Genomic DNA, 27,300 nt, shown 5'->3' with positions numbered 1-27,300 from the left:
ATGCATAACAAATTCTGTTGAATAAAAAGATGTCATTTTACATAGCTAAATTTCCAGTCATAGCCAAATTTTATTATTTATTTATTTGTTAAGCACTAATAATATCCTTGAGGCTGGACAGGAAAAGGCATTTCTTTTGATCACCTTCCAAGACACTTTTCAATACAAGTTAGTCTTGGATAATTAAGATCTACATGAAGTCCGACCTTCTTGGTTAAAGCTACTATGGAGGTTTTACTGAAATCACTGAGTTCACTTATGGTAATGCCTCAGAAGAAACATTGAGGAACCTCCATACTTCTGGAGTTCTCCAACTCTCACAACACTCCTGTCAAGGCTGAATCCCCACTCTGTCACTCAGGGCCGGCTCTAGGCACCAGCCCTCCAAGCATGTGCTTGGGGCGGCACTTTCTAAGGGGCGGCACTCCGCCCCCCCTTTTTATTTTTAATTTTTTTGATTGGGGAGGCATTGCCGGGAGCCGGCCTGGGCCCAGCCACTCGCCCTATCAGCGCGTTAGCCGGGATCCACGCCCCCTGCCCAGCCCGGTGGCGTCCTGCACAGCCCACTCGGGGAAGCACTGCGCTGCCCTAGGGAGACTTGAAATGGCAGCGGCAGCAGGACCCCTCCTCCCTCCCTACATCCCGGGCCCTGCTTCCCTCCCTCCCCGGCTCCTCACACACTCTGGGAGTTCCTCTCGGTGCTGATGCCATAGCCTGGGCTGTGGCAAGAGGGACTCCCGGAGTATGTGAGGAGCCGGGGAGGGAGGGAAGCGGGGTCCCCTGGAGCCGAGCACGGGCTCCGGCGAGAGGGGTTTCCCAGAGACAGGGCCGCCAAGAGGGGGGGGCAAGTGGGGCAATTTTCCCCGGGCCCCGCAGGGGCCCCCACGAGTATGTCGGAGGCTCCCCCTGCCTCCATCTTCCCCCATCCCCCGGCGTCTCAGCTGGTAAGGGGGCTGGGCTGCGGCCAAGCGGCGGGAACTCAGGCGCCACTGGAGACACCATGCCGCTGCAGCGCTGTCCGGGAGAGGGGGTAAGCGGCATGGTAAGGGGCCGAGGCCGGGCACCCCCCCAATCCTATCCCCTATGGCCCTGACCCCAGCTCTGAGCCCAGCTCTTCCGAGCCGGGCACCCCCCACGAACCCATCCCCCCCACAGCCCAGACCCCCAACTCCGAGCCCAGCCCCTCTGAGCCGGACATCCCCCGACCCCATCTTCCCACAGCCCTGAGCCCAGCCCCTGTGAGCCGGGCACCCCCCAACCCAGAGCCCAGCCCTGGGCAACAGCAGCACCACCCCCAGGCAGCGACAGCCCATTGGCACCAACCATCACCATCACCCAGCAACAGCCCATTATGTAATTGCAAATGTACACATACCATTAAAGCATTTAATGTTTTTAAATAATGTATTTAGTATATTTTCAAATTATTACAAATTAATTTTTGAATGTATTTCACTAGTTATTTTTTACATTTCCAAATACATGTTACTATAGTATTGCAACTTTTTTTTATGGAAGGGGTCCCCGAAATTGCTTTGCCCCAGGCCCCCTGAATCCTCTGGGCGGCCCTGCCCAGAGTATGTGAGGAGCCGGGGAGCGAGGGAAGCGGGGTCCCCTGGAGCAGAGTCTGGGCTGCGGCGGCAACGAGAGGGGCTCCCGGAGTGTGTGAGGAGGTAAGCGGCCGGCTGGGCTCGTCGGTGCTGAGCAGGTAGCCCTGCAGCTGGAGATCCTCGCCTTCCCACCCGCCGGGGCTGGGCCAGGGCGTGGTGAGGCTGAAGAGCAGCAGGTCCGGGGGGCTCTCCAGGTCCTCAGCCGCCAGCATGTCGGGGGTGAGGGCGGTGAGCACGAACTGATCCACCTCAGCCACCAGCAGCGCCGTAAAGCCCAGGGAGGGGGCCGTGTTCTCCGCGCCGCCCCGCAGCTGCACCGCCACCTGGAGGTACACCCGCGCCGCGCTGCCCAGCATCTCCACCTGCCTGGGGACAGAGTCATGGCTGAGCCAGGGCTCGGCCGCTGTGTGCTGGGGTGACCGGGGGCGTGGGGGGGGGGAGGGAGAGCCCAGTGCTGGGGCAGCAGGGGGTGGGGTGGGGGCACTGGTGGGCAGGGGGGGCAATTCAGGACTGGGGGGGTGGCAGCCAAACATTTTTTTGCTTGGGGCGGCAAAAAACCTAGAGCTGGCCCTGCTGTTACTCCGAGTGCAGAAAGTGGGGACCCGCAAGAATTCTAAAAATTAATACTTGCCACTCCAGGCTTGTATTAAACTCCAAGGTTACAGCTTTTCTCTGACCGTGGCTTCGTAAATGCTACCACCACCCAAATGCAAAAAATACCCTTTGAACCCAGGAAGGAGCACTTGGGAATTCCTCCCTGTGGGGTACCCTCAAGCCCTTTCACCCCCGTCCGGGGAAGAGCTAAGAAAGAAAACAAAGGATATTAGCTGTGACCACCAGCTAACTAAACAACATATGCAGAAACCTCTTAGGACACCAAAAATCCAATCCTGTTCTTAAAAAAGGTAAATTGTATTAAAAACAAAAAGAAAGAAAATACATCTGGAACTTAGGCTTTGCTAGATTTTAAAAGAGCAATTCCAAAAATTAAGCACCAAAATACCTTTCTTGGGGGTTCAGCTTAAACGTTATATGCTAACAAAAGCATCTGGGGTTAATACAGAGGAGATCCACAAGCCAAAATAAAGAATAAACCTGATCATATTTATCTAAACGTTCCCTAACCAAATGATTCCTTCTAGGTATTGAGGATAATTCTTCATACTTGGTTCAAAAGTTACACAGCATTCCTGCTTATAGCATTGCTGTTCTGCCCCTGCTTCTCTGGAGAACAACAGACAAAGGGAAAGTTTCTTTCCCATTTTCAAAAGTTCTACGTTCCCATTGGCTCTTTTGGTCAGGTGCCCACTCCTTTTCTTTTACCTGTGGGCTTGTTAACCCTTTACAGGTAAAGCAAGCAGAGAACAGACCAAGAGGGATTTTACAGCTAACTGGCTGGCTGGGTGTCCATCAAAGGGAGCTACTCTCCCGCCTCTCCCCCGTATCACAACTCCAAGTGGATTTAATATTTCGTTTCTCATTGCAGACAAAAATTAAGATATAAAGAAAATGAATATTATGAATATCATGTCACAACCAGATGTAAATCATACTTGAAGCTTTGTTGGACAGGATGGACACACACGGTCAGCACAGACGTGTGTTAATTATAGCAATGAAGACAACAAAATGACAGTAGTTACAACAAAACTCACCAACAGGAAATGTTTATCACGCAATGATAAAATTTTTATCAGGAAATGTTGTTAAGCTATTCAAAATATTTCCTGACTAACTTTTTTGTGTGGAAAAACTTATCTGTAGGGCTAGGAATAGCATTTTGCAAAGAATTAGATAACAGGACATTTACAGAATGGTTATTTTCTTAGTAAATTTCCCCTCCAGTTACCTGTTTCTTGAACTTTGCTCTTTGTATACATTTTGAGGTCCAGTTCCTTTAATAAACAAAAGACGTTTGCAAAATTTACCATAGTATTCCTTGAAGTTTGCTTTACAAATGTTAAAAATCAGAATTTTAAGGAAGTCCTGAGTTTTTCCTTTATATTAACCAATTTATTCAACCTATGCAACCATGCATGAAATTAGGCCCTGCTTCCATTGAAGTCAATAGTAAAACTCCTATTAACTTTAATGATGCAGGATCAACCCATTACTGAAACATATATTGGTGCAAAAGTTCAAAAAAGGATGTAGTCAGACTAAAGACTTAAAAATTAGTAAAAGTATCAAAATAGGTATATTCAAAGGAGGGAAGAAATCAGGAAATTTTCCATTGTGACATTTTTCCCAAACCAAAATATTAAAGAATTTTATTTCTTTGAATTATAATTGTAATTTCAAAACAGTAGTAGGAAAAGTTTATTTAGGTCTAAATACAATGGGTAATATTACACAATTACAGACTGTTCCACTACAAAAGCAGTTAATGAGACAAAGACCCTGTTAAAGACTAACATTATGAGACATCTCTGAACCAGGCAGTAGAACATATGGTTCTTGTCCATACATGTTGCTTTATAAACCATACTAAATAAATCATAACCAGATATTCTGTTTTCATAATGTACCACTCAGAAAATAGAATGATGGATTTTTCATAGATTCCAAGGCCAGACTTCCTGAATAACACAGGCCAGAGATCTTCCTCAAAATAATTCCAAGATCATATCTTTTAGAAAAACATCCAATCTAGAAAGAATACCTGTGATCTGTCAGGTTCAGTTGGTCTGAGTTAACCTTTTCTCACAAGAGTCAGGGTTCCTAGGTGTATAAACTTTTTTTTATTAGTGGTAGTGTTTGTCTTGTCTTTATTTATCGCATTTTAGAGATGTAGAAACTGAAACAAAGAAGTCAGTTGCCTGATGCTATAGAGGGAGCCAGGGTGAGATCCACAAAGGGACAAAGGCATATAAACCCCAGATGTAGGCACCTAGGCCCAGATTTTTAAAGGTATTTGGGCATCGCTTCACTCAGTGTTGCAATGCCTAACTGATTTAGGAGCCTAAGTGTCATTTTCAAAGAGGATTTAGGCAAAAGGGACTTTTAAAAATGAAACAGGCTTCTAAAACAGGTGGTGCAATGCTGAGCAACAACAATACCTAAATATCTTTAAAAATCTGGGCCTTAAATCCCAGTTTTAGGCACCACTGCTATCCACAAAATCCCCTCTCTGCTGCCACCTAACCCTGTAAGCACCTAAACTCAGTACCTAAATTTGCACTGTAAATGTTCCCTCTGCATCTAAGTTTCTGCCTCTGGACACACACACTGATGCCTTACCCTATATGTACAGATGCCTATCCCATGCCTAAGTGTGAAGTGAGGAAGAATGGTGCTGTAGAACTACCCTGGCATCAGCACCAAGGATGACAAAAAAGACAGTACCGAAGGCATCAATACCGATGGCTGGTCAACATGAAACCATTTTGAATGGTACAGGTCAGCACCAAGAAGACTGGTGAGTATGGTACCAGCTTCATCCTTGCTCACTTAGGAAAGTGTCTAGAATTATGACTCTGTTCTCTTCTTGTTTGGTATTGGAAACTATGATCAGTGGCAGTTGTCAGACTTGGTGCTTTGCTCCTTCCTTCCATGGGCAGTGCGGGTAATTGACTGCTCGGAGGGCATCTGAGACAGTCTTAGAAGATTTGGAAGAGGAATAACATCTCTTCATTCCCCAGGAACCCAGAGTGACGTTTCTCATTGAGGGCACACTCAATGAGTGGGGTTTTGATAACGAAACAGGAGACTCTTCTCTTGGAAAAACTTCAGAGCCAGATGCTCCTCTCCTGGATTTCTCCATTACAAATAGGGTCAAATGCATCTCTCTGGATTTTGGGGTGTGTTTTGATTTGCAAACTACATATCTTGAGGTAGTGTGAGGTTCCCCTAAACAAAAAAGACATTTAACGTGCCCCCCTTTTAAAGGCATGGCAGTATTGCATGATGGGCAGATATTAAAATTGCATGATTTTGATTCAGCTCTGGTATTGGGACTGACTAAATCTAACTAACTATGTAGATATATATATTTTTTTCAAACAGGCTAAAATAAAGTATAAAAGAAAAATCTACATCTGAATTCAGTGACTACCCTAACAACTAAGTAACTATAAAGACTACAGTAGCTAAGAGGACGCTGCGGGTGTGCTCCTTGCTCCCATGGAAGGTAAGAAGGAATCGGGTGGAGGTTGGGGCCATGCTGCCCTTTATGCCATCAGAAGAGGAGTGTGAAAGTATATAGGGGGTATGTAACAGCCCCAAGAGACACTGCTAGGCAAAAAAATTTGGAACTGCTATAAGTGGGGCACATGTGCACATGTACCAATACTCGAAGAACCAATCCTTTTGGAACCCCACTAAAAACATCCTCATTCAATGATGATTCCCAATTAATTACTTTTTGAGATCTATTAGTTAGCCTGTTCTTAGTCTATTTAATGTGGGCTTGATTGATATTGTATAGTGCTATTTTTTTAATAAACAAAGAGGAAGCAGAACCTTGTGGGGAATGCTATAATGTTTTCCTGATTAGAATGCCACAAAAAATTATGGTTTTTATCTTGCAACTTTACCTTGCACAAGCCATTGTGAGCAGTTCTTAAAAATGAGCAACTCTTTATACCCATACATCACTCTCTCTCAATTTCTCTAGCAGGAACCAATGTGAGTGAGTAGATTGCTTAAAGTCATTGGGTCACAGAAAAAGAGGGCTAGCGAGTGAATGACTTTATAGTCTGGTGGTTACACAGGAGGTAGGAGACTCAGGGACCACTCCCATGATCCAATTCCTTTAATTATTTATACATAATTAGTTGAACTATTTCAACAGAATAGACTGAGGGAACCTCACATCAAAATATCCTATAGCTCTGTGATTAGAGCATTTTCCTGAGAGGTGGGAAATATCCTGTTCAAATCCTTTCTCCCCACCAGGCAGATAGGAGGGAATTGAATCCCGACTCCACACATCTCAAGTGAGTGATCTAACGAGGGTGCTAAAACTTATAGGGTGAGCACGGGAACCGGCACCACCTCCTGTGGTGGCCTGATTTTGAATGGGACCTAATCTGGTGTGCGGCCTCAAAGCATGCCTACCAAATTGAGCCACACAGGTGAGATAGGCAGGCAAAGGCCTGTCTCTCCCCAGTACGTGGCTCACTCTGTGACTTAGGCAGGAGATAAACATCCAGGTGGCTATAGGGCAGTACCAGTGCCTATACCTAGGAAGGAATACTGCAGAAAGGGATCTGGGAGGTCATAGTGGATCACAAACTAAATATGAGTGAACATCCAACATTTTTGTAACGCTGTTGTAAAAAAAGCAAACATCATTCTGGGATGTATTAGCAGGAGTTTTGTAAGCAAGACAAGAAATAATAATTCTACTCTACTCCATGCTGATTTGGCCTCAACTGGAATATTGTGTCCATTTCTGGGCACCACATTTCTCTAAATTGGAGACAGTCCAGAGAAGAGCAATCAAAATTATTAAAGGTCTAAAAAACATGACCTATGATGGGAGATGGAAAAAACTGGGTTTGTTTAGTCTGGAGAAGAGACAACTAAAAGGGGACATAACCTTTTATGTACTTAAAAACTTACAAGGGAGAAAAATTGTTTTCATTAACCTTTGAGTCTAGGACAAGAAGCAACTGCAGCAAGGGCAGTGTAGGTTTAAGTTGGATATTTGGAAAAACTTCCTGTCAGGATGGTTAAGTACTGGAATAAATTGCCTCGGGGGGTTGTGGAATCTTAGGGTACGTCTACACTACAGCGGGGAGTCGATTTAAGATACGCAAATTCAGCTACGTGAATAGCGTAGCTGAATTCGACATATTGCAGCCGACTTACCCCGTTGTGAGGACGGCGGCAAAATCGACTTCTGCCGCTTTTTGTCGGCGGCGCTTACTACCACCTCTGCTGGTGGAGTTAGAGCGCCGATTCGGGGATCGATTGTCGCGTCCCGATGGGACGCGATAAATCGATCCCCGAGAGGTCGATTTCTACCCGCCGATTCAGGCGGGTAGTATAGACCAGACCTTAGACAAACACCTGTCAGGGATGGTTTAGATCAGGGGTCGGCAACCTTTCAGAAGAGGTGTGCCGAGTCTACATTTATTCACTGTAATTTAAGGTTTCGCGTGCCAGTAATACATTTTAACGTTTTTAGAAGGTCTCTTTCTGTAAGTCTATACTATATAACTAAACGATTGTTGTATGTAAAATAAATAAGGTTTTTAAAATGTTTAAGAAGCTTCATTTAAAATTAAATTAAAATGCGGAGTCCCCCAGACTGGTGGTCAGGACCCAGGCAGTGTGAGTGCCACTGAAAAACAGCTCACGTGCCACCTTTGGCATGCGTGCCATAGGTTGCCTACCCCTGGTTTAGATAATATTTAATTCTGCCATGAATGCAGGGCAACAGACTAGATGACCTCTCAAGGTCCCTTCCAATGCTACGATTCCCTGATTCTATGTCCAGAGGCTGACACACAGGCACTTAAGGAACTTTTACAGCAAAAATTTAGGCGCTGAGTGAGTTTACCTGCCGACAGGGTTGGGCAGCAGCTGAGTGGGGGGTTTATGGATCGCAGTGCTTCCTAAAGCTGGGACACTGGCTCCTAAATCGGGGGGCTAGGTGCCTAAACACCTTGTGGATCATCTGGGGCTGGGCTCTACATCCCAACCCTAAGTGGTGTCCCTCCCATTTCTTGTTACCAAAGCTGTTTCCTTGGCACCCCACAGCATTTTGTTTCTTGGGGGGATACATTGTTTGTAGCTCCCACCCACATTTGGAGTTGCTTTAACTTGGGCTTCACCCACCATTTCGACCCCGGGAGCTGGGAAAGTGTTGAGAGGCGCTGACTGTACCCCAGAGCCCAGGGGATGCCCCCTCCCATGGCACAGGGTGCGCCGTGGCAACAACCATCCCTGAGTCTGCAGCCAAGAGCCGGTAGCCACCTAAAAGGGCCAGACGGCTGCGGGAGCCGGGGCTAGGTCTCGCCCGTCTTGCTCTCTCCCCATTGGAGCTCCGGGGCGGTTGGGCGGGCCGGGCGTGCCCCGGGCAGGGGGCCAGGCTCCCCGCACGCAGGCACTGGCAGAGCTGGGCCAGTCTGCTGAGGCCGATACCCCCCTGGCTAGGGGAGTTTAAAGACTCTGCCGCAGCCAGCCTGGGAACGGTGGGAAGCGCCAAAACGCTCCCTCCTTCCTCCCCCGCGGGCTGAGGAAGCGCCTGAGCAGAGCGGCACCTACTCTGGTCTCACTGAAGGGGGGAGGAGGAGGAGCCGCCGCCGCCGCCGCCTGGGTGGAAGGTAAACTGTGGGGAAGGGGTGCCGCAAGCGCCTCACGCCCCGCCTTGGGCTGCGGCGAGAGACGCCTGCGCGCGCCTTTCTCGGGGGGAGAGGCGCTGAGGGCGCGGCGCGGCGCGGCGGCCGTTAGCGTTTTGTGAGCAGCGGCGCAGAACGTTCAGTTTGACAGGAACGTTCCCCCGCCCCCTCTCGAGCCGCCCGCTGCTGCGCCAGCGCCACCCGAGGGGCTGGGGGAGCAACGGTCGCGACACATGGGCGTCGGGGGGCTGGGCCGTTGCTGGAAAGAGGCGTGGCGGGGGGGCTGCCGCTGAAGCTGTCAGCTCAGCCTGTCTCGCTCGGGCCCGGCCTCCGCCTGCTACAGCAGAGAGCTTCTTAGGGAGTCCCAGTCCCCCCCACACGCCCCTTCAGCGAGGGGAGAGTCGCGGTGGCCGGGCCGTACGGTCAGTGAGCGGATCTGCAGGCAGCCCGCGGGGCCTGTTCTGCCCCGTGTTTCTGAGGTACCCGGCCCTGGCGGGGCGGGGCGCGCCGCACAAAAGGGTGTCGCGTGCAGGGCTCCTTCCTGACCGGAGGGTTTCGCTCCTCCAAACCAACCGCTGCCAGTTGGAAGGTGCCGTGTGAAGGGGAGGCCAGGAAGCCCCTGCCACTGTGCTAGGGAGGCAGTGGGATGCATTATGGTTACAGTGGCTCAGCCTAATTCTCTGCCTCTGCAGAGGAAGGTGGGAGCCCAGTGAAGGGCTCTGGGCCGTGGCAGCACCTCACTGCATGCTTCTGCCTTTCAGGGGGTGTGTGGAGGAGGCTGCTTGGCCTCTGCCCATTTGGGATGTTGTGGATTGGCAGACAGCCAATAATGTAACAATATTGTTCCTGGGCTCAGCTCTCATACATGTGATTTGTAAGGGAGAGCACTGTTTATTTTGATGTGGCTAATGCTGAAAATTTTTTAGAGGCCCAACTTGAGAAGCCAGTTCCGACTCCACTGTTCGTCAATTTCAAAACATCCTCTTCCTCAACACCCCGTACTCCACTCTGCAATGAAACAGAACTATAATAATACTGATCTTTGGGGCAGTTATTCTGTTTTTGCTTTAGTACACCTTGCCTATTGCTAAGCACGGTGTAAACTTGCAGCACAATATAAAGGATTTGACTTGTTGGAATTTAACTGTATATTGACTCTCCCATTATATTTCATGGCTTTTAGTTAATTTAGGCATGTTTTTTCCCCATTGGCAATTTTTTGTGTTACGTAGCTGTAATGTGTGAGAGGCCTTCACAGTTGGCCCCAGTTGTGGTAGCTGTGTTGTCCAGCCTGAACCTCACAAAGGGCTAGGTTACAATGGCTTGGCCTCAGTCCACCAGAAGAGGGTAAAGCTTTCTTGACAGTCATATGGGAACACATTTTATGACATTGCTGCTATCTCAGAATCCAGGATCAGAGATGGGGAAAACAGGAATTGCCATACTGCAGGGGTCGGCAATCTCTGGCACGCGGATCGCCAGGGTAAGCACCCTGGTGGGCCGGGCCAGTTTGTTTACCTGCCGCATCTGCAGGTTCGGCTGATCGCGGCTCCCAGTAGCCGGGGTTCGCCGTCCCAGGCCAATGGGGGCTGTGGGAAGCCGCGACCAGCACATCCCTCAGCTTGTGCCGCTTCCCGCTGCCCCCATTGTCCTGGGACGGCGAACCGCAGCCAGTGGGAGCCGCGATTGGCCGAACCTGCCGACGCGGCAGGTAAACAAACTGGCCCGGCCCGCCAAGGTGCTTACCCTGGTGAGCCGCGTGCCAGAGGTTGCCAAACCCTGCCATACTGTATCAGATCCATGGTCCATGCAGTCCATCTGCCTCTGACATTGGCCAGTACTAGATACTTCAGGAAAATATTAACAAAATCCTCAAATGGGCAATTATGGAATAATTTACACATGGGAAACCCTCTTCTTATCCCCTTGCTTAGATTCTGGCCTGTGCCCTGAAGCATGAGACTGTCAACTGTTTTGCACAAACAAAATGAATCCTTACGATTGTAATTCTGTTATCTTTAAAAACGTCCAATCCTTCTAAGCTCTTGGCATCAGAGGTTCCAGCTAGATTCCGACATTTCACATCTTGATAAAGAGGAGTAGAGTAAATGCCATCCATTGAAGGGAGTAAGCACAAACACTGCTGACTTCAATGGTGTAGTAGTATAGCACACAGAATGTAGGTAGTACTTCAGTTACTTATTGGTCACACAGTGAACTGTAGTAAATAAATAGTATTGTTAGCACCTCAAATGCCCTACCTAGTCCTATGGCTCTTATGCTTGCCTAACTCTCACTGAAGTCATTGTGGGTTTTGCATGCATAAAGGCATCAGGATCAGGACCTGTGCTAATATAGATTTGTCCAATAAATATCTAGTAAGACAACTTTAAATCATTAAACAAAAAGGAATTCAGATTTGAGGTGATCCATCCATTGAATCTAGATTTTGCAGGGCTCAGACATTTGGAATTAAAGTATTGACAGACCATATGAGAACTGACATGCCCTGATACAAAGGGGTAAATGCAATCTTCAGAACATTGCAGAGACCTGAAATAGTCTTTTACTGAAATACCGATATTCCTAAAAATCTATTTTCCTCTGGGCCAATGGCAATTTAAATGTGAAGTTTGAAGCATGGCATCTGGAGTTAAAACAAACAAAGGTCCTGATAGTGCAGGGAGCTGCACGTTAGCAGACACTTATGACCATGCAGAGCCTCACTGAATGCTTCTAAAGACTGAAAGTCTGGAGAGTACTTCTGTTTGTATTAATTTGAAATAACATTAAAGCAAAAGAGGACTGAATTTTTCTTTTTAATTTTCAAATAGGAGCAAATATTAATATTGAATTGATACTTTACAATTAATTAAAAAAATAAAAGTTTAACATTTATTAATTAACCCAGCTTGCTACTAAGATTATATGGTAAAAACAATATAGTTGTTTGCATTTTCAAGTGGTAGAACCAGGAAGATAAACATATTTTAAAAAAGAAGAAAAAAATGAAGCTGCATAAAACAGCTGCCAACTGTGGAAAAAAATTGCCAGTGGGGGAAAAACATGCCTAAATTAACTAAAAGCCATGAAATATAATGGGAGAGTCAATATACAGTTAAATTCCAACAAGTCAAATCCTTTACATTGTGCTGCAAGTTTACACCGTGCTTAGCAATAGGCAAGGTGTACTAAAGCAAAAACAGAATAACTGCCCCAAAGATCAGTATTATTATAGTTCTGTTTCATTGCAGAGTGGAGTACGGGGTGTTGAGGAAGAGGATGTTTTGAAATTAACGAACAGTGGAGTCGGAACTGGCTTCTCAAGTTGGGCCTCTAAAAAATTTTCAGCATTAGCCACATCAAAATAAACAGTGCTCTCCCTTACAAATCACATGTATGAGAGCTGAGACCCGGAACAATATTGTTATATTATTTTCCCAAAAGGCAGATCTTATATTAATAAATTAGTTATTTTTATTTTGTGATATTTAAGAAAGATCTGGATAAATAAGATTCCTGGACTAATCATAACCCTTTTTCTCACTGCTGGGGTTACTCACTAATTATCTGAAAATGACCCCGTTGTAACCCCAAAATATTCTCTTACATATTAAAATCATTCTTGCATTTAACTTTCACCATCTGAAACACTGCCTTCAAAAAGAATGTTTACTCTTGTAGAAAGAGATTGTGATATTTTAGTTTGAATTTTGTAACTTTTAGCAATATGAGATTTGTCTAATTGTAACTTCCTAGACCTTCAGATATTTACCTGGAATTGTCTGTGGATCTGCTTGCTCAGACAGACCCACAATTTCTATACAAACTTTGTTACTATTTTCAATAGCTTCTGTCCTCTGTACATTTATATTGCCTTTTTTACATTATTCATCTTCTGCTTGGTAGTGATTAATTGATTATCTTTTTCTTCTAGTTTTTTCTAAAGCTTCATATTTATTACCAAATGTATCTTTAATTTTTGCCACAGTCAAGTAGGTGGAAATCTATTACTTAATGAATTATTTCATTTGACTAGAGGTGGTTGAAGAATAGAAAAAAACATTCTACACTCTGAATATAAATAACTTGCCTCATCTCAGTTTCTGCTACCCAGACATGTAAGTCAAGTAATGAAAATCAGTTTATTTAAATCACCTCTCTGACTTTTACTCTTTCTTGTAAGAATTCTCTCTTTTTTTAGAGCAACATTATTTCTTCTGGCCTTAAATGTAGCACCACAAACTGACATTTCTTTGTAAACCATAAAAGGAGGGAAAGAACAAAAAAAAGATTGTTCACAACATTGAGTTTTAAAATCTTATTCTTAGCTCTCTTCCTGTCCTGTTGTTTCTTGGGTTCAAAATATTAGTAGCCTCTAACATCTTCAAACCATTTCTAATATGTTTGTGATATTTCTAACATGCCTATCATAGCAGTATCTAAGGGTATGTCTACGCTTGGAGCTAGCTAGGATTGTGGTTCCCAGCTTGCATAGACATATGTGCACTAGCTCTCATTGAGCTAACATGGTAAAAATAGGCTTGCTCCCTGGATATGTGACCACAGGGTCCCAAGGGAAGGGCGGGGGGGGTTTGCACTCAGGCCAGCTAGCCCGTGCCACCACTCACCGCTGCCTGCTCTACTGCAGCTACACTACTATTTTTAGTGTGCTAGCATGTCTACACAAGCTGGGAATCGCACCACTAGCTCCAAGTGTAGATGTAGCCTATATGGTAAAACAAAGATAGCACTGAGCATGCCTTTAAGGGCAATAGTTTGACAGTCTTCCTTGTTCCTGGTATGCATGTGTATTTTCTTTTGTTTGTTCTTTTCACTGTGTCTCTCTCTTTCTCCCCCCTCCTTCCCCCCCCTTCTTTCAGTTTCCCTAGCTACTGGTTCATCCTGGGAAAAGGTGTTTTCAGATAGGTGAGTCTTGCAATAAGTTGCAGGTTCAGGACCTATACCTACATTGACTTCAGTGGGATCTGTTCACAGGGATCAGCCCACATAATCAATAGTAGGATCAGGGCCTTACATTTGAATACAGTCAGGATTGGGCTCCATCAGATCTCTGACAAGCTATTCTGCAGCTGAAGTCTTGCCTTTGGAAAAAATAGATTGTGCCCCTAAACCTGTCTTATCCTGGGCCATTCTAATTGTAGCATCCCTGTAGCGTGTTGCTGTCTTGCAAGGTAAAGGATGGATATGTATTTGGTATTTGAAGTATCTTAGATGTAGCCTGTAAACTGCCTTTAAAATTAATCTGGAAAGGGACAACCAGCCAGTGGAGATTGTGAATTAGTGGCTCTTTGCCACTGATCCAGTCTATGTCCAGGAGCAGTAAGGAATTCAAAAAGACCCCATGGCTTTGTACTTTCTTGACGGATGATGTTTGGATGATCTCAATCAAAGGTGAGATCACTGTTCCAGTAAGTTTGTCACATTTTCCCCCTCTTTCTAGTAACATCACTTCCATCTTATCAAGATTCAGTTTGAGCTAGCTGCTCTTCAACCAATTGCTTATTTCTTCCAGACTGGAACATCTTGGTAATGGAAAATGTCATGTCAGTGGAAAAGCAAATGAAGAGCTGTGTGTTGTCAGCTTATTGTTGACATTGGAGTCATGGCATTTCACTTGTCTCCTCAAGTGTTATCATGTTGTATGTTGAAGAAGCAAGATAATATTGAAAAGGGAACCCCAAAATGAGTGGTCTAGGAAAGAAGGAGCCCCTCATTCTCTGTGATATGTTCAATAGGAATGAATGAATGAAGCCACCCGAGTACTATTCTATTTCCTCCTGCCATGTCCTTTATATAAAGCTAGCAGCACTTCATGATCAAAGGATGCATAGAATTCAAGAAGTATTGGAGTAGAGGTTTGGCCCCTCTTTAAGGACATCGGTAGGCCATTAATTATGACTTTTTCCTCATACTTCTTTTTCCCCCAACTCTCAACCAGTGGTTATAGGCCCTATATAAAGAAACTGCAATCTTGTTTGTTTTAGGAACCATCCATAGAGACACCTGGGTGTGATCAGTGGGATTCACAAACACTCCAAACAAGTGGGAGGAAAAACTAAACTGTATATCAAAAAATTCTGCTCACAAGGAACACACATAGAGGGATAATTTATAGAAATTACATTACAAATAGAAATTAGCTCAATGGATCTGATCAAATATGTATAGTAAAATGCTGTTCTATGCTCCCAATTGAAACTACCTTGTATTTGGGTCCCCAAACTCAATCTTATCTGTTGTGTAGAAGGCCCATAAGTAACTTGTCTAAGGCTACATGGTGAGTCAAGGAGAGACCCAAGATTAGACCGTAGGAATTCCCAGCCCTAAGATCAATCCACAAGAACATGCTGGCTCTGATATTATACATTGTAGTTGGGTTCCAGATAGGAGTATTTATGTGGGAGACTAAAATATATTATATGAATACATCTGTTTGTATATGTGTTTCTATTAAAATAAAATGCTGGTGTGTTCACTTAAGAACTAAGTCTTTAGAATAAAGTTTGCTGTTTCCTGCTTCCAGCCCCCATGTTCTACATAATTTATTGGGAAAACTGAAAGTTAAATTGTGACTAGATCTTAAACCATAGATCGTTTTTCCCTGCATCTTTAGGCATTCTCTTATGTTGGTTATTTTTAACGTAACAAAAACTAGTATGCAAACAAATGTCGGCTGTTTTAAAGTAAGGGATCTCAATTATTTTATGCATATTTTAAGATTTGGTAGATGAGGATCTCTAATAACATCTCGGCAACAGCTAAAATTGTATTTTCCTGCTGTAACTGTGGTTCTTGAATATTTATTATTTATATATATATATATTTTAATGTGATTAAAGTATTTTTTCTTCTCTGCCTTATTTTGAGTATTTAGTATTTATTTTTCAGCAACAGTAATCTTGCTCAGGTAATTTGATTTCCTAAGAGTACACAAGACGTGGTTACAGATGGATCATCAGTAGTACTTTAAAAATATACAGGTAAAATAATTTTTGACCAAAGTGGTGTCTCCATGTTACACTTTTTTTAAAGGACTCAAGTGAAACAGTTACACTGGGATATAATATTTTAGAAAGAACACCTTTTATGCAAATATCTAGAGACCAGGGTGTATTTTTTTCACTAAACTTTTCTAAAAGGATTATGATAAAGGAACAACCCCCTTGTAGTTGGGGGAACCTAAGGCACTCCAGGAGGGCTCTGTGCAGGGGCTTGCTGAACAGCTTGCAGAATTTGTCCCCTGAGTAAAACTTCCTCACAGATATTTAGGGTAAATATTTTTTTTTCTGCATGGTGAGGAGGAGTTAGTGTACTCCTTTTTCCTGGAGATGAGGTGAAAGGTGTTCTACCTCACTGATCTTCTCTTAAAGATGAAGAAGACGGGGGAGTGGAGAATCTCTTTCCGCCACTGAATTAGAATAATGGTAATTGAAATGGATCATCCTAAAGTATGTGGACCTTTACTAATGAATAGAAATTAATTTGAAGACCAAAGCGCCATGCTTTGTTCTAAACATAATCAAATTACAATATTCCAATCCAGTTGATGAATAGCATTGATTTATAGGTTTCAGTTCAATCAGAACAAAGGCTGAGGGGATATTATTGTTCTGTATAAATACATCAGGATGGCAAACACCAAGAAGGGAGAAGAGCTGTTTAAATTACAGGGCAATGTTGGCACAGGAACAAATGGGCATAAGCTGTCCATGAATAAATTTAGTGTGGAAATTAGAAGAAGGGTTCTACCCATTAAAGAAGTAAGGTTCTGAAATAGCCTTTCAATAGGAATGATGAGGGTAAACGACCTAACTAGTTTTAAGATTGAGTTTGGTAAAATTATATGACAGAATTGCCTGTGAAAGCAAAGGTCTGGACTTGATGACCCAGGAGGTCTCTTTCATTCCTATGTTCTTAACCTTTCCAAACTGTAGAGTTCCATATTCACACTTAAATTGGAAAATCTAATCCATAATTCATGACTGTACTCTTAGGAAACCTGTCAGTAGTATAAATTAACTGTATTCTAGGGAATCCCTAAATGTCTCCTGTGGGACATATGCCAGGGTTGCTAAGAAGAGTTGGAAGACCGAAAGGCTAAATACTACATAAGGTCCAGAATTAGCAAGTTACTCTAAGCATCTGAGTAGTCCCATTGGATTCAATGTGACTACTTGCATGCTTAAAGTTAGGCACGTTCTTAAGTTAAATGTTCACGTACGTGGCACTCTTCACAAACATAACGTACTATTATTTGTTTGTGCATTGGTAGTACACCGTTTCTAATCAAGATAGATGCCCTGTTGTGTTAGGTGATATACAAACACAGTGGAAAATCCAGCAGACAAGCATAAAGTTAACTGCTTTTGTTTTACCCTATTATGACTGGAAAAAGGAGAGAGGGGGAGATGAGACGAGGCTAAAGTGGAAATAATAGGGTATCCTATGGAACATAGGATGAAAGTCACATTGGGCAAATGAAGATAAACTCTTAACATTAGCATTCGATCTGTACAATCTGTTCTTATTGTTGATGCAAGAGTTGGAAAGCACATAACTTGACATTCGGATACCAGGCTGAGTTTGCAGAGCTGTCGATTTTCCTTGTAAACTGAGAAAATTTTAAGGGAGTCATTAAACAATAAAATCTGAAACCCAAAAAGCCATTTTATATCTGTAAAGTCACTTTTCAGAGGAGACCTGTAGGGAACAGTATCTGAGGGGGTTATGTTACACAGGGCATGATATGTGCAATAAATCATGTTTTTACATCATCATATCTTTGTTTCCAGGTCAGCTTTATTCAGCTTTAGAAAAGCACATAACTATCACTTTAAGCATTTGTATTAGCCAAGTTTTAAATTCATTCTTTCTATTAGAGTGCATAAAGGACCTAGAAAATTACTTTAAGCATTAAATTCACTTTTTCCTTCCCATTCCGAGTCAGATACCTGAAAAACAGATTACAATTTCCAATTCCCCTCCCCCCCGCTCCAAATCACCATTGCGCTAAAAACTAGCCTGAGAATATTCAACTCAACGTATTGGAAAGTTATCATTAGCCAATTTCAGGCAGTTTTGAAAAAAAATTCAGTGGGAGAGCAGCAGGCCAGGGCTGCCCAGAAGGGGGGGCAAGTGGGGCAATTTGCCCCAGGCCCCGGGCCCCACAGGGGCCCCCACGAGAATATAGTATTCTATAGTATTGCAACTTTTTTTTATGGAAGGGGCCCCCAAAATTGCTTTGCCCCAGGCCCCCTGAATCCTCTGGACAGCCCTGCAGCAGGCCGGAGTCCCTCTTCATAATTTTACAGACCAAATGCCAAGAAGTTTGTCCTGTCCTTGATCTCCTTCTTAACACACACGTTTTAGTTGAACTAAAACACTTAAAATGTAGATAATTCTATAAGATATAGTCACGAGGAATATTAACCAAAATTATTTCTCTGCAGGCTGGTGGTACAGGATCAAGTCCATATGGAGGCTGAATCTCCTGTTTCCCATGGAGTCACTGGCAAGGTCAGAGTTGAGCATCACAACAGAATATCAGTTTGTTTTGTGCACGTCATGGTACATTACTTGTAGATAAAGAAGTTTAATTGGCTGCATTATAGTAGTGCTTTAATAAAGGTTATGAGAGAATCACAAGACCAAGAATTTAGATAAGCAGCATTTCTCTCACAAGTGTTAATGTTCTTATCTGATTCAAGAGAACGTTAAACAGAGGAGCAGTATATTTTCATTAAGTAGTTTGACTTGTTCCCCTGGTCTACAGAATCACCTTAATTTTTCATGAAGCTCCACACTAATTCATTCTGGCCTAGTGTTTTGCCAACACACATCTGTAGGAATTAATTATTTTACAGTGATGTGATAACTTTCCCCCAGTCATTTTTTCATCGTAGGAGTGTAAAACTGAATAAAACACTTAATTCAGGTTTGGGAGCATAATAGTGAATTTTTAAAATTAACTATCCTAGAAAGAAAACTGGGCTAGCCAGTTTCTGTATAGGCTGTTAAGATCAGATGGTTTGAAGAAGTATTGAATGATCCAAGCCTGCACTGGTTGTGGAGCAGTGAATATGAAAACTATATTCACAAAGATAAAATCTCCCTTAGTGTTTGGACTTGCTTGCAATTTTGGTCTTTAGACTCCTCAACAGCACAGGGGGTGGGCAGTCAGAGAGTCCTTCCGCTAATATCTTCTTCAAGTACTGTACCTATAGGTTCTCAACGCCAGGTGTGCATGTGACCAATGCGTCTTTGATTGGAGATTTTTGGTAGAAATGCTCATACGGCCTGCACATGTGCCCTACACAACCACATGCCCTGTACCCAAGATATATAGAGCTGCTCAGGCAACCTCCCCATCCCCCAGTTCCTTCTCATCACTTTGGCCTAGGATCGATCATTTAGCACGCCTGCTTCTATCGTTCAAAAGTTAGCTTCTGCCTTTAAGTTTCGTTAGTACAGTTATTTACTTTTATACTTTTTATATGTTTCATTTTGTGTGAGGGGCTTGTTTTATACTAATGATCATTTAACCTTACCCAATCATCACCATAACATCGGATGTATTTCTTTTGGACTGGAGAAGAGGTTGCATTTAGGGGGACACACCATTCAGGGCAAATGGCCTGCCCAAGAAGCACTTTTACACTTCAATCTTTTGGAGCTGCGGGCAGGCAGGAATGCTTGTGTTCACTTCCTCCCATTAATCAGGGGGAAAATCCGTGACGGTCATGATAGACAACATAGTCTCCATGTTCTCCATTGCCTGTCAGGGAAGTGGGGAAGATCCTTTTCTCTTTTGTAACAAAACAATAAAGCGATGGAACTGGTGTATAGCCAATCATACCCTAATTTCAGCCACCTACATTTCAGGTGTACGAAACACCATGGATGACAATCTTAGCAAGCACTTCTTCCAAGATTACAAATAGGGGTTGGATTCTCAGATTCTTAGTCACATATTACTGACCTCAGGGTTTCTTGCGGGTTTCTTTGTCACCATCACCAACAGGAAGTGCAAACAATTCTGCTTGAGCAGAGGATTGAGCCTCCATTCACTTGAGATGCCTTCTTTGTTCCATGAATTAAGGGTCTTTTGTATGCATTTCCTCCAACATATTTAGTCCTCAAATTGGTAAATAAGATCAAGCAAGATAAAGCCAAGACCACATTAGTGGTTCCAAAGTGGCCCAGACAGGTCTGAAACCCTTACTTGATTCTTTTGCTGTCTCTCTGCTGTTGATTCTTCCATCCATTGCTCACCTGCTCTCTCAGATCTCTGGTCAGACTCTCCATTCCAGTCTGGGAGTTCTTCATATCAAGGCTTGGCTACTCAATCCTTCTCAGGAATAGACTCTTACTTTTCTGCAGAGGTATCACAGGTGTTATTAAACATCAGGAAAGTGTCTACCCAAAGTACTTACCTTCAGAATGGAAGAGATTTCAACACTGGTGTGTCCGATAACAATTTTCACCCGTTAATTCTTCCCTCTCTGCTAATCTTATCTATCTGTTGGAATGATAAAAATCTGTGAGTTCCATCAGGGTTCACTGGTGACTCTAAAGGCCTTTCGTTCCTCTGTTGAGGGATTCTCAGTGTATGCTCATCCAAGGGACTGAGAAACCTTTTTTCTTACATTATGTAGGCCAGTCCTGTATAGGATTTAAACTTGATAATTAATTGTCTTATGAAACCCCCTCTGAACCAATGGCCACTTATTCCCTTCTTCACCTGTTCATGAAAATGACCTTTTTGGTGACCATCTCTTCCCCACAGAAGAGTCGGGGGCTTTAATGGCAGATACAGGCAGTCCTCGACTTTACAACGTTTGAGTTACGATGAACGGCACTCATGATGTTTATAAATTGTCATCGTGTTTTGATTTTACGATGTTGGTTTTGACTTTACGATGCTCAATGTGACATTGTTCCTATGGGAAATTCGAGTTACGACGTTTTCAACTTATGACGCGATATTCAGGAACCAATTGTGTCGTAAGTCCGAGGATTGCCAGTACTCCTTTTACACTATTCCTCAAGGACAAAGTTTGACTATGACTACATCCTAAGTTCCTTTTTAACGTGACTTCTGAATTTCACATCCACCAAGTCATTCATCTCCCAAGTTATTTTCCCAAACCCACACCAGTTTAAGGAAGATGCTCCCTTCAACACTTTGGACAATAGGAGGGTTTTATCTGGACAGAATCAAACCATGTGGAAAGTCGCCCTGACTATTTGTTTTGATTGTGAACAGATCCAAGGGGTCCACAGTCTCCACCAGAGTCTCTGGAGGTGGCTCTCAAAATGTATCCTCATATTTAACCTCCTTCTAGGATGTTAGCTCATTCTACGAGATCTCTGTCTACATCTGTGGTGTTACTTAAACAGGTTCCTGTTCTTGAGATTTGCAAGGCTCTGACCTGGACTTCGATACATACCTTTTCCAAATGTTATGTGGTGGTTCATTTTTCTAGATCAGTTTTGTCTTCAGTATTAGACTCAGCTCTGAAGTTCCCTCCTCCTGATGAGAGTACTGCTCTGAAGTCACCTGAAATGGAGCACCCATAGGAACACTAATTGAAGGAGGAGAGACTACTCATCTTGTGCAGTAATTGGAGTTCTTTGAGTTGTGTGCTCCTATGGGTGCTCTACTACCTGCCGTCCTTCTCCTCTGCTTCTGAGTTTCCTTTGCAGGACTTTGTGGTAGAGAAGAAACTAAGGCCGGTTCATCTGCACAGCCCTGTCTATCCTCATTATGGGACACACAGATGTGTAGGACACATGCATGGGTCAAATGGGCACTGCTACTAAAAATCTCCCATGAAAGGTGCATGGGGCACATGTGCACCTGAAGTGGAGCACCCATAAGGACACACATCTGAAAGAACTCCAGTTTACTGTACAAGGTGACTAACCTCTCCTACCTGAATACTTGAGAAGGACCATTACACATTATCAGAAAAACACATGTTAAAAGAGTGGATTATCTTAAGTGGAGTTATTAGATTGTCAGGCCAGGGGTTCATACAACCTTTCAGACTTTTTGGAGAAAATTAGATGGGGAGTATGGAAGGTAAAAAAATGAGAATAAGGGAGCCACATATATCATCTCAGTCATTTACTGGGTCGAACATATCTGTTAATTCCTAAAACAGATTTCTGATTAATTCATGGGAGTTAGTAAGTTGTATTAAAGCATCTTTATTTTTATATTTTACAAGGATTTTAATATAACAATATTTTTAATGGGCAGTTTTGGTAATGCTTTTTTTCCCATTGTTTCCTATGATGTATGATTTTAGTTTTGTAAGTAATGTTAAAGAAATGCTATAATTTTCATTACATTTTATATAAGGGTATCTTTGAGTGCCTCCAGACTAGGGATGTTATTGAAGAGAAAACCACACCATTACTTGTTCTGACCCATCGCTGGGCAGATAGGAGAGAACTGAAACACAGACTCTAAATCTTTAAGAAACCAGTGTCTGTTTTCGCGAAAGCCACAAAATTTGTGCAGATGGAGATAAACCTTGGCTGTCCTTTAGAACTTCAGGCTACATCACATCAGCAAATGCAGCTTGGAGAACAGTCGGTGACATTGTGAAAAGCAGTCACTTTAAGAGTCTGTGATATTTAAAAAAAAAAAACTAAAAAACTGCACATCAACCAAACATTGACATTGAAATATTACCATTCTGACCTAATTGGACAAACATTTCACTGGTTTTGTGTCCATAAACAAATGCTAAACTGTACCCAAACAAGGAATGCAGAGCACTGAAGGCATTTGGCCAATGTGTTTATTTATAGAGGCATTCAATATTATTTTGACTTACTGTTTGGTTAATGTCTTTAGGTAAGGTGCACTGAAAAATAAATAAGTCTTTTAATCAGTTCTTCTTTGAGTAGATGCATACATGTATTCCAAGTAGGTGTGTGCGTGTGCCAGAGGTGGAGACTTTTGCCTAGCAGTACCCATAGAGGGGCAGTGCTTGTGCCTCATGCCTGTAGTCTCTCCCCGGCTAGATGAGGTGGCGCTGCCCCGAGTCCCCTCAGTTCATTCTCACTGCCTGTCGGCTGTAGTTGGAGCTCTCTGTGGTTGTTGTGTCACAATCTTGCAATTTATCTTCTAAGCCTAGTATTATTGAACATAGTTAATAGTCAGTAGTGTTAGAGTAAAAGTTATAGAGTAGACTATAGCATAGTGGTAACGGTAGTTCTCCTCTGGGATTCAAGCATTGCACTTTGTGTGAATTAGTGATTCCCAACAGTGACCCCAACATGCAGTGGTTGCTCTGCCTTGGCAAAGCCAAGTTTAAAGAGTGCTGTTCGATCTGCAGGCCATTCAAAAAGGGGATTCAGGTGACACAGGACCTTTGCCTGAAGCAGCACCTGCTTGAACAGGCCATGAGGCCTGACCCAGTACTGAGGACTTCCTTAGGCTCCAGATTGCCCTCAGGATTGGCAAGTGCTGCTGCTTCCCGTTCTAGGGCACGGGCCTTTCCGAAGAAGTGCAGGAGTTGTTCTCTACCGTCAGCACCAAAGAAGGGGTCGCATATGATGGATTGTGAGTGCTCCAACTCTTGGGGTGACTCTTCTGGCGCCATGTCTGGCGTATGGGATGGCATGGGTGCCTCTGACCCTCCCTAGGTAGAGAGTAGGGAGGGAAGACACCCTGGGCTGTCAACTCTGGGGTTCCGGCCTCTGAGTGTCCATTGAGTCTGGTGCCAATGGGAAGAATGCCGGTAGCAACAGTATCAGTAATGTTGGTGTAACATGCTGTGGTTGACTTCCTCTGCCTTTCAGTCCCGTCCTCACTGCTAGTCCAAGCCTTTGTGAGGTTGGCGTCTGCAATGGCCCCCCATTTAGAGCATGCAGTTGAACTCTTCAGCCCTTTGGCACAGCACCAGGAAGCACCCCTCGCAGGGGTTGGTATGCACATGGTATCGGAGACAGTACAAGGTTCTTCATTACTGGGCCCTCCCTTGGCACCGATGCAGTTGATGCTGCAGATGGTTCCATGGAGGATGTCACCGCCCTCAACGTCAAGGCATGCGGGTGCTCTGGTACTGTTGTTTGCATTGAGACTGACCTTGCCTTCGGCACCAGTGGTGCCGGCTACCATGGGAGAGACAATTCCAATCTCATTCTGAGCCATGGATGAGTTGGACTGCCTGTTGGCTTCCTCTAGAGTTGCTCCTCCTATGTCTACGAGATCCCAGGACTTCAGAGTCAGGATCCTCGTCCTCCCATTCCACTTCACCGGAGGAAGTCTGAAGGCCACCAGTAGACCAATACAGCTACCAGGGATGGCATGCACCCCCAAAGCCAGAATGGAGGCCTCTGGTGTGGCACCTACTGGCCACCAATGCCTTACCTATACCAGTGGCCCTCTTGGGGTTAGTGGGAAGCTCAGGAATTGCTTGTCATCCAAATCAAAAACAAGATCACCAGCTTCAGTGGTATTGGTGGCTGCAGATAAGCTGCAAGTCCAGATGCCCGCAGTTCCCCTTCCTGCAGAGCTGCCGGAGTTTTCCCATCCAGAGACTTTGCCTCGTCTCCAGACAATGCAGCGTTGCTTGGTTCATCCTCCCCTTCCATCCTGGAGGACTTCAAGACCTAACAAGATCTTTTATGTCGTGTGACCTTGTCCCTTGAAATTCAGGTGGAGTTTCTGCAGGAGAATACCCATAACTTGTGGTCATGCTCCAGCCCTCTGTCCCTGGGAGAGTGGCTTTCCAGTTAATGAGGTGCTCCTTGAGCCTGTGAGGGCTCTTTGAGGTTCGCTGGACTCAGTACCACCGGTGGCCAAGCACTTGAAGAAGTGTTATATTGTGCCTCTACAAAGATTGAGGGGTTCTGTTCCCATCCGGCCCTGAATTCCCTGGTGGTCACAGCGTTGAATGACAGAACTCATCAGGGCAGGTTCAAGTTCTTCCCCAAGGACAGAGACTTGAAGTGCTTGGATCTTTTGGTAGCAAGATACACACCTCCTCTTAACTACAGATGAAGATCACGAACCAACAAGCTTTTCTGGCCAAATATCACTTTCTTGGTTGATCAGCTGTGGCCAAATGTAAGGAGCAGTTGCCTGAGGCTTCCCGGGATGAATTTTGGGTAGTGTTGCAGAGGGCTGCTTGGTGGCTAAAATGTCTCTGCAGTCTGCCCTTGATGGGGCGGATACATTGACCAGGCTGATGGGCCCAGCCCAGGCTGCCTCTCCAAGGCTTTCCACTGCAGCTGGCAGTTAACTCTGTTGTACTCATTCGCTCTTATCTTGATCGTTCCCCAGGTTATTGCCAAGCTCAAAGCAGATCGAGCCAGGCTCATCCTGATTGGCTCTGGCGTGGCTGAGGCAGCAGTAGCTAGGTGGATGGTAGAAATCTTCTATCTTCCTAGTGCTGTCGACCCAGGGGGTTAGGTCAGTATAGCTACATCTCTCAGAGGTGTGGATTTTTCACACCCCAGAGACCTATCTATATTAATGTAAGCTCCTAGTTTAGACAGCCTAAGTGGTGTTAGTCAAAAAACCAACAATGTGCTGATCCACAAAATAACTGCTTCAGAGCACTAGAAAATGGCTTTTTTTGTTTGAGGAGTGAAAATGGCACTTTGGCCTTGTCTACACTACACAGTACTGTTGACAAAAGTCAGCTTTCGTCGACAAAACAGTGGAGCTGTACACACTGAAATGCTCCTCCTTCTGATGTAACTCCCTTGCTATGCTGACATAATAAAAACACTTGATGAGCATCATAGAGCTTTTTGTGATGTAGTTAGAGTGATACAGCGTCAGTGTAGACACTGCACTTGGTTAGGTTGCCCTAATGGGTTTCCAGGAAGTATCCCATAATGCCCATCCTGACTGTTGTGGTCAGCAGTTTGAACTCCGCTGCCTTGAAGGTACACATGTGCCCCTTCCCTGTTTAAAGGCTTGGGAATTTTTGAAATTCCTCTTCCTGTTTGCTTCGTGTGCACAGTTCACACAGCATCTTCCCAGCTGACCATGCTGGCTTTCCACAGCAGATTCTCTCCCGCATGGAGCACACTGGAGCTGTTGGATCTGCTGAGTCTATGGCGAGAGGAGGCTGTGCAGTTGCAGCTTTGCTCCAGCCATAAGAACTTTGATACCTATGGGCTGATTGCTAGTGGCATGCAGGAGAAGAGACACAAAAGGGACACACAGCAGTGACGTGCCAAGATCAAGGAGCTGAGGCAGGCAGGCCAGAAGGCAAGGGAGGCCAACTGTTGCTCTGGTGTGGCACTGAAGACATGCCGCTTCTATAAGGAGTTGCACGCCATCCTTGGTGGCGGTCCCACCTCCACCACCAAGAGCCCCATGGATACTTCGGTGGAACTGGAGTCAGCGGCCAGCAGACTCAACCCCGATAATGAAGTGGTGGATGAGGAAGTGGAGCACAAGGATGATGTGGAGCAAAGAGCAGGGTCGTCTGGTGGCGTGGCGAGTCAGGACCTTTTTTCCACTCTGGAAGGGGTCTAGCCAGTGATAACATTGAAACACTGTGGCTATACGTAGGAATATTTGCTCACTACAATTAATGCTCAGGAAGCAAGCACTACAAGGGTAATTCAAGGCAGCAAGTAATCATTGCCTGGCCAAATCCATCACATAAAGACACATTACTGGAAATCATTGTCAAAATGCTCCTTCAAAGGCTCCCTGATTAGAATAGTCAACTGCTGCGCTCCTCTAATTGCCCTGGTATCTGGCTGCTCAAAATCAGCCAGCTGATCAGCCTCAGCCGTCCAACCCTGTGGAAAGTTTTCCCCTTTCACTTCACAAATATTATGTAGAGTACAGCAGGCCACAATGACCATCAGAATATTTTCATCATTGAGGTCTAACCAGACAAAAAGACAGTACCAGCGACCTTTTAATTGGCCAAAGGCACATTCAACAGTCATTTGGCACCTGCTGAACTTGTTGAAGTGCTTCTTGATGCTGTCTAGGTTCCCGGTGTAAGGCTTCATGAGCCCCGGAAGCAAGAGGTAAGCGTGATCTCCAAGGATCACTATGGGCATTTGCACATTCCCGATTGGAATCTTCTGGTCTGAAAAGAAAGTCCCAGCATGCAGCTTTCTTATAGTCCAGTGTTCTGAAAGATGCATGCATCATGCACCTTCCCTGACCAGTCCACACTGCTGTCAGTGTAACGGCCCCGGCGATCCACCAGCACCTGCAAGACCATGGAGAAGTAGCCCCTTCAGGTGGTATACTCGTCGCAAGATGGTCTGGGACCAAAATAGGGATATGCATTCCATCTATCACACTGTGAATCTGATTGCCTCAAAGCCGTCAGTTATTGCTTGCACATTACCAAGAGTCATAGTCCTTCGTAGCAGGA

General features: G+C 44.5%; 1 protein-coding gene across 4 annotated transcripts in view; it reads left to right on the top strand.

The window, feature by feature from the left end:
* The first annotated feature begins 8,872 nt into the window (after nt 1–8,872).
* The window catches only part of LOC128829392 (RCC1 and BTB domain-containing protein 2), an 80,807-nt gene continuing 62,379 nt past the window's right edge, over nt 8,873–27,300 (top strand). Inside the window, exons 1-4 of one of the 4 annotated variants that reach the window (XM_054014773.1) lie at nt 9,357–9,378; nt 12,939–13,020; nt 15,812–15,903; nt 18,373–18,439. In XM_054014773.1, the coding sequence (XP_053870748.1) occupies nt 18,398–18,439 (42 nt within the window). In that variant the 5' untranslated portion in view covers nt 9,357–9,378; nt 12,939–13,020; nt 15,812–15,903; nt 18,373–18,397. Of the gene's footprint in view, nt 8,885–9,172; nt 9,379–12,924; nt 13,021–15,811; nt 15,904–18,372; nt 18,440–27,300 lie in introns of those variants that run through there. The other 3 variants (XM_054014784.1, XM_054014794.1, XM_054014803.1) reach the window with 3 other exon arrangements.

Source organism: Malaclemys terrapin, chromosome 1, assembly GCF_027887155.1.
Source record: "Malaclemys terrapin pileata isolate rMalTer1 chromosome 1, rMalTer1.hap1, whole genome shotgun sequence".
In the NCBI taxonomy this organism is placed as follows: Eukaryota; Metazoa; Chordata; order Testudines; family Emydidae; genus Malaclemys; species Malaclemys terrapin.
The sequence above is the reverse complement of the archived record's forward strand: the minus strand, read 5'-3'. Positions and strand labels throughout refer to the sequence as shown.